Source organism: Protopterus annectens, chromosome 2.part1 (assembly GCF_019279795.1).
Source record: "Protopterus annectens isolate FY-2018-M chromosome 2.part1, PAN1.0, whole genome shotgun sequence".
Lineage (NCBI taxonomy): Eukaryota > Metazoa > Chordata > Ceratodontiformes > Protopteridae > Protopterus > Protopterus annectens.
This window is the reverse complement of record NC_056729.1, coordinates 177,162,527-177,176,566: the sequence shown is the minus strand read 5'-3', so window position 1 is coordinate 177,176,566 and position 14,040 is coordinate 177,162,527. Positions and strand designations below refer to the sequence as shown.

The 14,040-nt window shown below is 35.7% G+C and overlaps 1 protein-coding gene across 1 annotated transcript in view; it reads right to left on the bottom strand.

Annotated features, from left to right (window-relative positions):
• The window catches only part of ARAP2 (ArfGAP with RhoGAP domain, ankyrin repeat and PH domain 2), a 2,678,178-nt gene that overhangs the window by 840,089 nt on the left and 1,824,049 nt on the right, over positions 1 to 14,040 (bottom strand). Inside the window, exon 20 of the mRNA XM_044062089.1 lies at positions 5,167 to 5,330. Within this exon, the coding sequence (XP_043918024.1) occupies positions 5,167 to 5,330 (164 nt within the window). The remainder of the gene's footprint in view (positions 1 to 5,166; positions 5,331 to 14,040) is intronic.

Sequence of the window (14,040 nt, the reverse complement as noted above, 5' to 3'; positions counted from 1 at the left end):
CATAAGAAAATCAACATTTCAAAACATCTCTGCACATGAAGGCTCATCTAGAATGGTAGACACACAACTGTTTGTGACATATAGGGCAAGGTGGAATTTGATGGCAAATGTGGTACCGTCATGGAAATCTTATGATTATGAATATGAAGAAAGTCCATAGCCCAGAACTGAAACCACAACCTCCTCTGCTTCATCATGTCAATGGTCTATTTTATTGAAAGTACTCAGATATTAAAATTCCAAGAATTTTCTTATTCAGTTTTGGAAAGCGGCAGACCATTATTAAAAGTTTTGACACTTTGTAAGGGTTTGTACTCACTGCTAATCTTACTTAATGGTTAAATTAATAGTGGTCAGTCAGATTTAAAATAAAGTTGTTTACAACAACAACAAAAAAATCTCAGAACTGTAAAAAGAAAACCAGTCCAAAATCCAGAACAGTATGCAGCAGAACATTTAACTATACTACTACTGAAAGATTTAATAAGTGCAAAATCATGAATAAATACATTGCAAAACTAGATGCAAGTAGGCTCCCATGGGTTCCAGACATACATTCTTAAAAACATTGAGAACTCGTCCTCCTTCTGTATGTGCCTGACCTGGCACATGCAACAACTGGAACCTCCACAGAGGTTCCTCACAAAAAGAATACGGGACATAAACAGCATGTCCAATGTAGATCATCTCAAAGCCCCGTGTCTATATCTTGTTTCCTACAGACTACTGAGAGGCAATCTATGCCTGGCATACAAGGCATCTTCGGATCCTACTTTGATGGATATTCTACATATCCACAAAGTGAATATCATCAGAATTACTTGATCTAGGGATTTAAAATGTGTGACTTAAACAGGACATGGTGGAAGGACAGGAATGTCTCTCTCAGAATTCCCCTTCTCTGGAAAAGGATTCACATTCATGTGACGCAGTGCTCTTCCCTAACCCTATTCAAGAGAAGCCTGGGCCAGGGAATGGGAAATCGGAAGTTCACCCTGGATGTAGCACCTATATCTCTAAAGCACAGAGGTAGCCTGTGAACCTTGCCCTAGCTTACATATACCCATTAAAAATACCTTGGTCCCAGGGGTGATTTAGTCTTGTACACAGCTATGCCCTATGAACCTATTATACACTTCCTGAATGAGCTCTCATAATTACAAGAGAGTATCATGAAAAACAGCTATTTCCAGAGGACTAAGTCAAGGTAGACAATTACAACATACATGAGCTCTCTAATCAAATAAGTGAAACCACCAGCATAGCATATGCCCTCAGCAACTCCTTTAGACAGACAGCACCCAGGTGATGAAGAACACAGTAGGTGAGAACCAACATTTTAAAAAATACATCAGGCCACAATCAGCAGCCACTACAAGGCCTATAGGAAAAGATTGATGAGGCTAATTCTGGAAGAGCTGGGCAGTAATTGTAAAGTAGAATTCATCAGTTCTTGTAGCCAAGTCAGTTAATGCACTGTTGTAGGCAAAACAAGTAAACAGCATTGAAGTAGTGCAGTCCACACATCAGCAGGCTATGAGCTATCATCTCCAAGTTCAATGATGACATTAAGTGATCGATTTGAGATACATTCCTTAACTGTAAGCAGGACATCCTAATGACAGCTTAAACCTTGTCCAGTGCTATCAGTCTGTCAAGAACGCACCCATTATGAACATGAGGTACAAATTCTAAGCAATTTCCCACACAGGTGATTAATAGGACAGCAGAAGAGGATATGATAGATGGATGGTGACATGCAGTAATAATGCCTCATGTTTTTTTTTTTTTTACATTTTGGCTCCTCACAGCTAACTATCAGCTACTCCTCGAGACTCTCCTCATCTACCATGTCTAGTTTACCCAATTAGCCTCCCCTGGACTAACTCCACTCACGTTCAGAGACAGAAAGGGGATGAGACTCATGAGGCAGAATCAAAATGCTGCTAATGACTCTTTCTCTTCTACACTCCGAACTTGGCCAGTAACACCCTGTGGATGGGTTATGCAATGGGCATCAACACCTCCCATCTCCTCAGGTTTGGTCTGGTTTGAGTTTGAGGCAGTTCTGCACCAGACATTGCAGAATATTGCTCAAACAGTTCTCAACAGTAGTAGAGTTAGGCAAAAACTCCCAAAGGAAATATGTTTAAAGCTGGATATTATCGACTTATGATCCATAATAAATACTTTTCTCCATAATGACCTCTTTCAGTGGCATCATATATACTCTGAACATGAACACTGCTTAAATGGAGCTCTAAGCCACTCCTAAACCTAAGAGGGATGTGCTGGCGAAATTACTTTAAGACACGATCTTCTGGGAGTGGCCCAAGACAAGAATAAAGAGACAAAAACCTCATACACAGTACTAGTATAACTACTGTACAATTTGAAGTGTTCTGCATGGATCCTACGGTCTCAACATTGAAAGCTGCATAGATATCGAGCAGGACTACAGCCTTTGTGCTCTCTCTGTCAGCAGGTCACTGACTACTCTAATGAGGGTCACGTGAGTGCAGCGCTCAGATCTAAACTCAGAAAGCCATGGGTCTATGGGTCATGAAACTGCAGGTATGAATACTTCTGAGTGTAATAACAGTACCTATGAAATTTTACACCACTGATTTCAGAGTAAGATGACAGGTTCAAACAATAATAATAAAAAAAATTAAAACAAAACAGTTCTCTCCAGTACAGGAGACTGACAGAGGGCAAAGGTGTAGTGCTTGATGACAAAAAGACCGAAGCCTTATTTTTCCAAATTTACTCTTGAAATTTCTTTCAACCCTGAGATGAGGAGCTCTTTAGGACTTGTAAAGGGGAAACCTGTCATGTAGGGCTCAATAAACAAACAGAACTGTAAGGATAAGCTTTACTGTCAGCCAATGCAGATTCTACATATCCATAATAATATGCTAATAATGACATGCACTTGTATGTAATCAGGCTCTGGAATTCCACACCAGCTGTATCTATTCTAGTTACATCTCTAGATGCCCTAGGTAAAGGGCACTATAATAGCCCAAAGTGAGACTGTGGCATACACTATCACTGTAAGGTCTTGAGATAACAGTAAATACTCAATGCATGAAATGTTTCACTATAAAAACACAATGACCTGACAACAGAAGACACTTAGTCTCTAAGCATCAGTCTGTTGTAAAAAAAAAAAAAATCACAATTCTTGACTTTCTCAACAAGTTACAGTTTATTTCAACTAAACAAAATGGTAGGATTCAAACTAGGAGGTCAGACTGGCTAACAGTGACATGGCTTTTTTATGGTGGCTGTCTTGGAGTTGATAAGTGCAGAAGATTACATTTCAGCCAGTTTTAGACACATTCCATGTTCCCACCTGAGGAACCCACAATAAGTGAGCATTCATGAGGAGAGAAAAGACAAAGCTGCATATCATCAGAACAGCAATGATGCTCTAAGCCTCTGCTAGAAATAAGCTTGCTGAGATGGAATCATAAATTTATAAAACTTTAGAGGACATAAAACCAGTCCTTGTGGGACACTGGAGGTGACAGGGTACCCAGGTAAACAGCGTACATCAGAAACTATCAGTAGGGTACACCCAAAAGAAAGGAGACAAAACATTGTAGGACAATACCTAAGACTGCAGTTGCATTAGTAATATTTTGAGATCCATCACATTATGCTGGAGAGATATCAAGAAGGACCAAGATGGAGTAAAAGATGTTGATCTCCAGATATAGAAAGATAATTTATATCCCAGGTAAGGACTTTCTTATTTATGTATTTGTTTATTTATTTATTCATTTATTTATTTGTGTTTATTTGTATTTCTACGGTAGAACACAGATCTACATGAACCTTTTTCAGACTTAGTTCAGGAGCAGTGTCTGGTTAAGTATCTTTTTCAGTGTTACACAGTTAGGCAATAGAGGCTGTAGGGATCAAACCTTGCTCCAGTGGAGCATACAAATGAGCTCATTAACGGCTCCTTAATCCTTTAAGCCAACTAGTATGCCTGATACAGAAGCAGACTGGACAGGATCACATACCTGGTAGACCTACAAAACTGAATCAAAGTGCAAATGAACTTTTTTTCAAATCTTAAGAGTGAAGGGAGCATGAAACATCAAGCAGCAGTTACCAAGCTCCTCCAGATGAGGTACAGGCTTTTTTTTTTTTTTTTTTTTTTTAGAATGGGGGCCATCATGGCATATTTCAAGGCAGATGGACAGAAACCAATATTTGAAAATGACTGGATGTCTTTATAAAACATAGATTCTAGCACAACAATGTAGGCAACAGCCAAACTTGTTGGCATTTATCTAAGACACAGGTGGCTGGTTACATACTCAAAATCATGGAGAAAACATCACTTCTAATCTGGCATTTGAAACTTGTACGAAGTTCATTGCTTGCCTGTGAGGAACTATGCAACTTTCTCTTATTTTTCAGAGGTATAACTCTTCTAGCAGCAAGATAAGTTGGGCTGTAAGCCTGCCTGCCACTCAAAAGAATGCAGCTGGATGACTGGAAACGGTGGAGACTACAAGGGACATAAAATATGCCTTGGCACAGGAGATCTCCATCCAGTACACAACACAGTGTAAAGCAAGACTAGGCGTGTACTCAAGGAGGCAAGTACTCTGTTTATTAACTTATTCATTCATTCATTCATTCATTCATTCATTCATTCATTCTTAAAATACAAAGACTAAAAAACTTCATGGGAATGTATATCTAGGCTTCTAAAGATCATCATGGATCAATAACCTAGTAAGTATCTACGAACGTATACTTTTGCTCCAACCTCCTTGTTGTGAAAAAAATATATATGTATCTATGTAATTGCTCCTTTAAAATCTGATAAGCATGTTGTAATAAATATGCAGCCAAGGAAATACAGAGATATCATACAGCAGCATTTATGAAAACCTTATAATGAATATAGCCTTCTGCTTCAATAGTCTGTTTATATTTTAATTTTAGTAAAATTGTTAATTTCATGAAGCAGTTCTGTATAAATGTCAACAGTTCCAGGATATGCTTGAAGACACAAAATGAACATAGTAAGTGGGATGTATTAAAAATAAATAAATGAGACATACAAAGCAAAACTGGCAGGTGAAGTACAAAAAAAGGTTGAACACCAAAGGCACTAAAAGGAAATAGTGTTGTCCTTACCATGCTGTGTAACAAATGCTATGCAGCTGTCCACAATAATGGGAACATCGTTTTTGTTGAGTTGTTGATCACGTAATGCATTGCCATCTGTACTTGCTGCCTTCTGAATTGCAGAATGCCACACCATGAAATCCAGCTTTGTGTAGCCATGCACATACAGTGTTCTATGAAATATGGGAAGGAGGAGAGTTTAAACAGTTGTTTTCTAATTGCATTTTCTTGCTATAAGTAAAATATAAAATTTAAGATACAAATATAGTATGTAGGAATGCTTATTACAAGATCTTCTGTGTGATGTTTGACAAAATACACACCATTATACTCAGCTGAATAAAAAGGATACCGCAAAATACTAAATGTTATATCTCCAGATATGTCAGGAGTTTAAGCGATTTATTCATTTTAAAGAACTGATTTCTAATTATAATCTATTTAAAGGCAACAAGCAGTTTTAAAATTGAACTGAAAAAAATGTGTAGAAGGGCATGTGCATTTCTGGAGTTCAGCTAGTACATTTTGGGAGCGCAAGGAAATAAGAAAGTCGCAGACTCTGGTTGGCTCTACACTGAAGATACTTGTTAATACAGAACCAACACATGGATATGTTTTACATTTTTAAGCATTGTCACTTCTTTCATAACTTCTGATAATCCCAGCTGCTCTATTATGAAGAAAAATAAATGATCCTTGCACAATGGCAGCAGCCTTCATACATAAATGAGAAATGTGTACTTACAAGACCGATCTTAAAACTATCCCAAATGGGATGCTTCCTCTAAGTGCAGATCAAAGAACAGAGCATAATCCTAATTTTAAAGTTTGGACTGCTTTTCAATTAAAGACCTGGTTGGAAAATATAGCCTGAAAAGCTAGGTGGTAATTTAAGGGCACAATCTGCGTTTGATGGAAACGATGAGTGCAGTTTGGGGTCTAAAAAAAGGATTCGGCTAAAAAGAGTTGTTGAGGTCTACACGAAAAAGAAAACTCTTACACCTTTAAATTTTCTTTATTTGTGATAACTTTCTTGGGCTGGGCAGACAAAAGAAGCTTATTTCTTAGCTCTCTAGCACATTTTCTCCAATATTATGGACAGCTGAAATCAAAATGTTCTGATAAGGGCAGAGTACAGTGATATAATGACCACTTTGAACCTAGATGCCATGCCCTTACTTAGAATCTGAGTGACATAAAAGGGTTTCATTACCACTATGGCCACATGGTGGTCAAAATTAAGGCTACTGTCTATGTGCGTACTCAAATCCCTGACCGCTGGGTCAACTCTTAGGGGCATATTACAAAACAGTAATTAGCCAGAATGATTGACTTCCCAAATGGTAAAATTATGCATTTCTTAGCACTGAGTTTAAGACCATGGCTTTGGCAACACATGTTAGTCAGAGACAGACCTTCTTGAAAAATGCCAGTGCCTACAGGGGAGCCGATGATAACCCCCAGCTTGCAATCATCTGCAAACTTAGTCAGCCATAAATCTTCAGTATTTGCTCCCATTTCAGAGAATCAGATGCCAAAAAGGAATAGAACCAAAACGGAACACTGGGGGACTGCGCTAGTGACTGGCCTCTTGGTGGAGGTGGCCTCACCTATTAGACCTCCTGAGTCCTATCAGGACCCATATATATATATATATATATATATATATATATATATATATATATATATATATTATATTGTAGATATATGGTATTTAAAAAGACCTTGGAAGTTTTACTTTCTAGACTCCCTGGACTAGTCAAAATGTTAGCCCTCAGAAGGTGGGAGTGTACATATTAATTATACTGGTGTTAATCCTTTGGACAGTGCTCAACCCCAAATAAAAGAAGTTTATTATTGCAATTTTTGTAGTGTGTGCAGTCTATAAATCTGTGGTCTGCCCTGAACCTCTGACAACAATGTTTTACTACTAGAATTTCTCTAGTGAGTGTAGTTTATAATCAACATTGTGTTTTTTCTTTATTGTTTTTTTTGCTTGCAATGCTTTGCAGGAAAATACAAATCATATTTTGTTGAAGCTGGACATTCTCATGGCAGATGTAAGTGTTATGCATTCAAAAGGATAAAATGAGCTGAAGGCAGCTGTCTGAGAAGTGGATGAACAAGTGGGGTACATGGATCAGCAGATGCAGAGGCAAGAAAAAGATAATGTTCTCTAGAAGGTGACTTGGAAAACACTTTTGCTAGAACAGAAAGACCTTAAACTAGGTCCTACTAATACAACATCTAGAGTTCAGACCTCAGTAAAGACAGAGAGAAATTAAGCTGTAATGTTTTTGGAAGATTGTATAAATGAATTAGCTCCTTAAGTGGTACACTTAGGCAACAGTGTCAAAGAGTTTTTTAATCTACTTTGCTGAAGCTGCCTGCCGATCTACAGAACCCTTACCACTCCTTCTATCCATTCATTCTCCTGTCAGCTGGAAGGGGGCACCATTTAAATATCCATTAGAAGTGGTTCAGCATTTGTTTCTTTGTTATGCCCTGCCTCCATGTACCTACTCAGCAACAACCTGCAGGTGGGATGTACAACGGGCATCAATGCTGAACCCTATCTCACTTCTGCAAAGGGGTGACATCAGAAAGACTGCACTGCTTACCAATAGAAGGTCCTGTCCAGTTTTTTTATCCTCATCTTCACCAAGGAAACTACCTTGTGCGCATTTGCTCCAAGCGCACCCCTCTACTACTATAGGATAATCTCCTCCATACTCCCTGCCTGCACCATCAAGTACCTGAGCCCTACTAAAATTCAGGTAACCTGGAGTGTGTTCAAGGCATTTTCCCTCTATGTCATAGATGCAGCCTAATACAGAGCACAAAGATGTTCACCCTTCCAATTCTGACAAAAGATCTAGGATGTTGATAGCAAAATGTCACAGTTACATGCTTAAAGACTGGCTAGTAAGGATTTTTGCACTTCAGAAGGGTAGGGTTTTGGGTGTTAGATGTTTCAAAGTTACCAATGGTTTATTCAGCTATCGTCTCTCAAAGAAGAATGCAATTGCAGCTTACTATATGTAATTTAATAAATCATTAAGTGCAAAAATCATTGGTTAGTGACTCAGGAGAACTCAGAAACAGAAAAATTAAGTTTCAAGAAATGAAAATGCAAGGTACCAGACAACCTATTGGTGTGGCAATTTATCCTTCAGCTGTAATTAGTGACTCAAACTTGGGTCTTCAAATAAGACCCCAGTAGAAGCAGCGGTTTCTTCAGCTGGAAATCAAGATCTCTCAAGTATATGTGCAATTTTAGGAATAACAGAAAAAACCTCCATCAAAGAAAGCTGATCAAGGAATGTACTGATGGATAGACAAGACTGCAGGGGCTGCTGCAGTTTTAGAAGATTTAAGACAAACAGCAAGCACAGAACCCCGTAAGGATGGCTTTTCAAAAACAAATTTTCAAGGTAATGGTTATCAGTCCTATTTTAAAGAAGGGTGGCATGCTAGTGGCTGTTTAAGAAACAAAAGGACTGCTTGCTGGTATTAGTACTACCTCTGTAAGGATCTGATTTTATGTTAACTTCCCTTCTGTTTTCCTGGCTATATGGAAGAGTAAGTTACGGGTTAGAAGATCAGTGCCAATGGAAGGGAAGGAAGTGATAGATTTTGCAGAGTGTAGCACTCCTGGGGTTGGGGGTGGGGATCAAGAAGCGTTATCATTACTCAGGACTAAGCTACACTGGCTATATTTACTTGACCATGACATTCTAGATTGTATACGGGATCTATCTAGACATTAAAATTATGTAAAAGACATTGGCAACCGAAGGAGTTTATTTTTCTATGTTTTTTGCTCTTCATCTGTTAGTGACCTGTCAAAATGTTTATATTTGTAAACTCTTTTAGATAAATGAATTGTAACGGCATTTCAGGCTCACATTGTCAGATGCTGACAGTCCTGCATCACATTGTAAGTAGTTGTACAAGGCTGTGCCATAAAATGCTGAGACAGACACTGCCTGTGGAAATTGTTTTGCACTAACTGCAGACTGCATGGAAATGTTAGGATGGCCTCTTTGGTGGAAGGGGTACTCTTAAGGATGTTTTTCTGTCACTTCTTTGTTTTGTTTTTTAAGTATAGCTATTATAACGATGGTTCATGTTTTATATATATATATATATATATATATATATATATATATATATATATATATATATATATGGGTTCCTATGAGTTCATCGAAATGCCAAAACATCGACGCTCACTTCTTTGACACGAAAACATCGACTCTTCATATCATCGACATTTCACGTAAGCGATCCTCCCCCTCTCAGGACCCATGGTAGCACTTGTGTGTGTATTGCGACGTAAATTACAACGCTGTCAAGGGAAATTGTAGGTAGTGACTTGAACCATATGCGCTGTAGCAGACAAACAAGTGCTACCATGGGTCCTGAGAGGGGGATGATCGCTTACGTGAAATGTCGATGATATGAAGAGTCGATATTTTCGTGTCGAAGAAGTGAGCGTCGATGTTTTGGCATTTCGATGAACTCATAGGAACCCATATATATATATATATATATATATATATATATATATATATATATATATATATATATATATTTTATATATATATATATATATATATATATATTTTTTTTATATATATATATATATATATATATATATATATATATATATATATATATATATGGGTCTAGGACTATTCACTGAAAGCACATTTCACTGAAACACATTTGACTGTGCACAATTCACTGACAGCTGAATTCACTGGAAACACAATTCACTGAAACACATTTAACTGAAAGTTATACATGGCCTTTTCCCCACTGTAGTGCAACCCTGGAGTTAGTATATATAGTAAGGGTGTGTGTGGGGGGCACCACCCCCCACATCGGGGGGTGTGGATGCATAGCCCCCCACCTATTTTAAATATTTTGAACTATATGCATGGATACTTACAATTCCAATACATTACTCTTTTCTGAACATAATATATATCCAAACTATGTGGGGGGCAGTGCCCCTCACACCTCCCCTTAGTATATATACTAACTCCAGGGTCACACTACAGTGGGTAAAAGGCCATATATAACTTTCAGTGAAATGTGTTTTAGTGAATTGTGTTTTCAGTGAAATGAGCTTTCAGTGATTTCTGCACAGTCATTTCACTTTCAGTGAAATGTGCTTTCAGTGACTAGTCCGAGACCCATATATATATATATATATATATATATATATATATATATATATATATTTATATACTTTACTAGGATTACTGAACTTGATATTCTGAGTACCTGTTCTTATATTTTTCTGTGATATTCTTTTGTTGCATTAATCCAAAACCAGCGTAGAAATGGAGAAAAAACGGCAATTGGAATTCTTTCTGGACAACGTTTATTTACCAAGCCACAGTACACTCAGTAAATTGAATAGGCTAAACAGAATCTATTGTAAAACATAAACGCTATTAAACCCTTGCGTTTTCGTCTGCTGTATAGAGACTTCATCAGATGAAACTTAATTAACATTTACACTCCCTTTATATAGTTTACATAATCACTTTAATTAATAAACACAATTTAAATCAATTAACCCAATTAAATTCCTTTTGCATACTTTCTTTGTAGAAATATGCTTCCCTATTCATTTAAAAAAAACATTTATAAAACATTTAAAAGCTCTTCATTATATAACATGTTTAAAACAAGTGAAATTAATTTCCATGTGGTTAATATAAACTCATTTCTTTCATAGGATAAAGAACTAAATACAAGAATATATATATATATATATATATATATATATATATATATATATATATATATATATATATACAAAACAATTCATTTTGTGGTATTCAGCTGCCATCTAGTGGAGATTCATATTTATTTAGCATGCAGGACCATAAATTAAAAACCATAAGGAAGTCCTTTGTATTAAAAAAACAAATTTTCATATTAATATCATTTATAAAAATAATTTATAAAAATACTCTTATATCAAATAAAATGTTAATAAAATTAACAGAAATTGTTGCTAGATCAAATTTATATAATTTCTTACAACAATATCATTATAATTTAGCTGCCCTTAATTTCAAGACTGGCAATATGCTAGTATATTTGTTCAACCCAGGTGGGTTGTATGCTTCTAGTGTTACCTGCCACCAAAGCTCCCTATATTCTACTTTTTCCTCCCAGGGAACACCTCTTATATCTCTTTGGGTATGTTCTAACACTGTAAACTTAAATGTGGCTCCTGTGCATTCCTTACTATGTTTGAATAAGGCATTAGTATCCTTACAATTCTTAATGTCATTGAGATGCTCATAGATTCTTCTTTTGAGTTTTCTTTCTGTTTTCCCTATATAGAAGGAGTCACAGATCCCACAGGTGGCCATATAAACTAGCCCCATAGATTCACAATTATAATAATTCTTATTATTAATAATTAATCTGTTCCTACTTGTAATGTGTAACCTATTGGTGTTTGAAATATATGGGCATTGGGCACATCTACCACATTTATATGTACCCATCTTCTTTGCCCCTTGTGGAGCCACATTTTTCTTACTTTCTAAAATGTTTCTGATACTTTGGGCGTTTTTATACACTATTTTTGCCGAAATCCCTTCTATTTTATCTATATCAGTTATATCAATAAATCTACCCCATTCCTTAAAAAATATTCTTCTGATGTTATTATTCATAGCATTATATTCTAGGTTTAAGGCTAATTGGAAATTCTCTTGGTCTACACTTTTGTCTTTAGATTCCACCTTTTCTAGGTCGGTAATTTTCACAATAAGGGTATATCTAATGTCTCTACCCTTTTCTATTTCCTGTCTTATTTCCTTAACAAGTTTTAGTGGATATCCCCGATCCTTAAACATGTTTTCTAATAAGTCACATTCTTTAAGGAAATCATTTTGACAACTTGTCATTTGGCTTCCCCTTACGAATTGTCCTTTTATGATATTCTTTTTGCAATTGAGGGGATGTGCACTATTATAGTGTAGAAACATATTACAGTATGTAGGTTTTCTATATATTTTTGTTTCTAAACTTTCCTCTTTTTTGTAAATTTCCAGGTCTAAATATTGTAATACATTTTTTGATAGTTTATATGTAAACTTCAGGAAATTAGTAGTATGGTTGAGGTAAATCATGAATTCATCAACCCCCCCCCCCAGTCCAAAACAATACTATGTCATCCAAAAATCTAAGGTAAAGCACCCAATGGGAATTGAATTGAGAATTTAATACAAATTTCTCTTCCCATCTGGCCAGTACTAAATTTGCATAGGTTGGGGCACAGGCAGCACCCATGGCTATTCCTTGTTTCTGCCTAAAAAATTCTCCATTAAAGTATAGAAAATTATTATTTAACACTGTTTCCATTAACCATACATTTACCTGCTTTTCATTATTAGTTAGGTTTTTACTCTCATACAATATTTCCTCAAACATTTCTGTGCCTTCATTGTATGGAATGGATGAGAAAAGGTCAATCACATCTATAGTGACAAATAAAATAATGTCCAGATTTTTTACACTAGGAATGACTTTTAATAAGTCCCAGGAATCTTTTAGAATTTGTTCTATATCTAACCATAAATTCTTAATTTTATTATCTATAAATTTAGCTAATGGATGAGTTTTGGATCCATCAGCCGAAACTATTGGTCTTAATGGGGGGTCCAACGCATTTTTATGAACTTTTGGAATTTCAAAAATTGAAGGAATTTTAGGTTTTTCCACTTTCAAAAATAGGTATGTTTTTTGATCAATAAGCCCCTCATATAACATATCTTTTAAATTTATATCTATTTTGTTATAGGCAATATTAATTTCATTTTTAGAGACCAATTCATATTTTGTATTGTCCCAAAGAATGTTATACATCCTACTATCATATTCAATTTTATCCATTATTGCCACCCCACCCCCTTTATCCGGCTTCATAACCCTTAAATTGGGGTCATTTTTCATTTCATATAACAACTGCTTCTCTTCTGCCCCCTGGTTATTTTGATATTTAATAGTGTCATTTTCTTTTCTAATTCCTTTTTCTAATATTCTCTCTAAATTCTTTAATTAGGGGGTGAATAGGTGGATTGTAGGTGGTTCTCCGTCTTAGAGTAGGGACTGGGTCTATTTTGTTACCAGGAAATAATATTTTCAAATTTATTTTCCTTAAGAAACATGAAATATGAGTTTATATTAACCACATGGAAATTAATTTCACTTGTTTTAAACATGTTATATAATGAAGAGTTTTTAAATGTTTTATAAATGTTTTTTTAAATGAATAGGGAAGCATATTTCTACAAAGAAAGTATGCAAAAGGAATTTAATTGGGTTAATTGATTTAAATTGTGTTTATTAATTAAAGGGATTATGTAAACTATATAAAGGGAGTGTAAATGTTAATTAAGTTTCATCTGATGAAGTCTCTATACAGCAGACGAAAACGCAAGGGTTTAATAGCGTTTATGTTTTACAATAGATTCTGTTTAGCCTATTCAATTTACTGAGTGTACTGTGGCTTGGTAAATAAACGTTGTCCAGAAAGAATTCCAATTGCCGTTTTTTCTCCGTTTCTACGCTGGTTTTGGATTTTTGGAGTTTTTGTTTGTTCACCGCTACAAGCTTTTGTTGCATTAAAATAATAAAAAAAAAATGCAATAAAAATATATTTGAAAAAAAGTATAACTATTATAAGAAGTATGACATGCCAGAAAGAAAGTTTAATACCTGTAAATACATTGCTTGATTTTGGAGGGTGTGAATTTTGCAACTATTAATGTTTATGTAACAGCAGGGATAACAGTTAGTGAGATAAGTTCTTTTATTAGTAGCCATAAGTTCTTAGTTACTCAG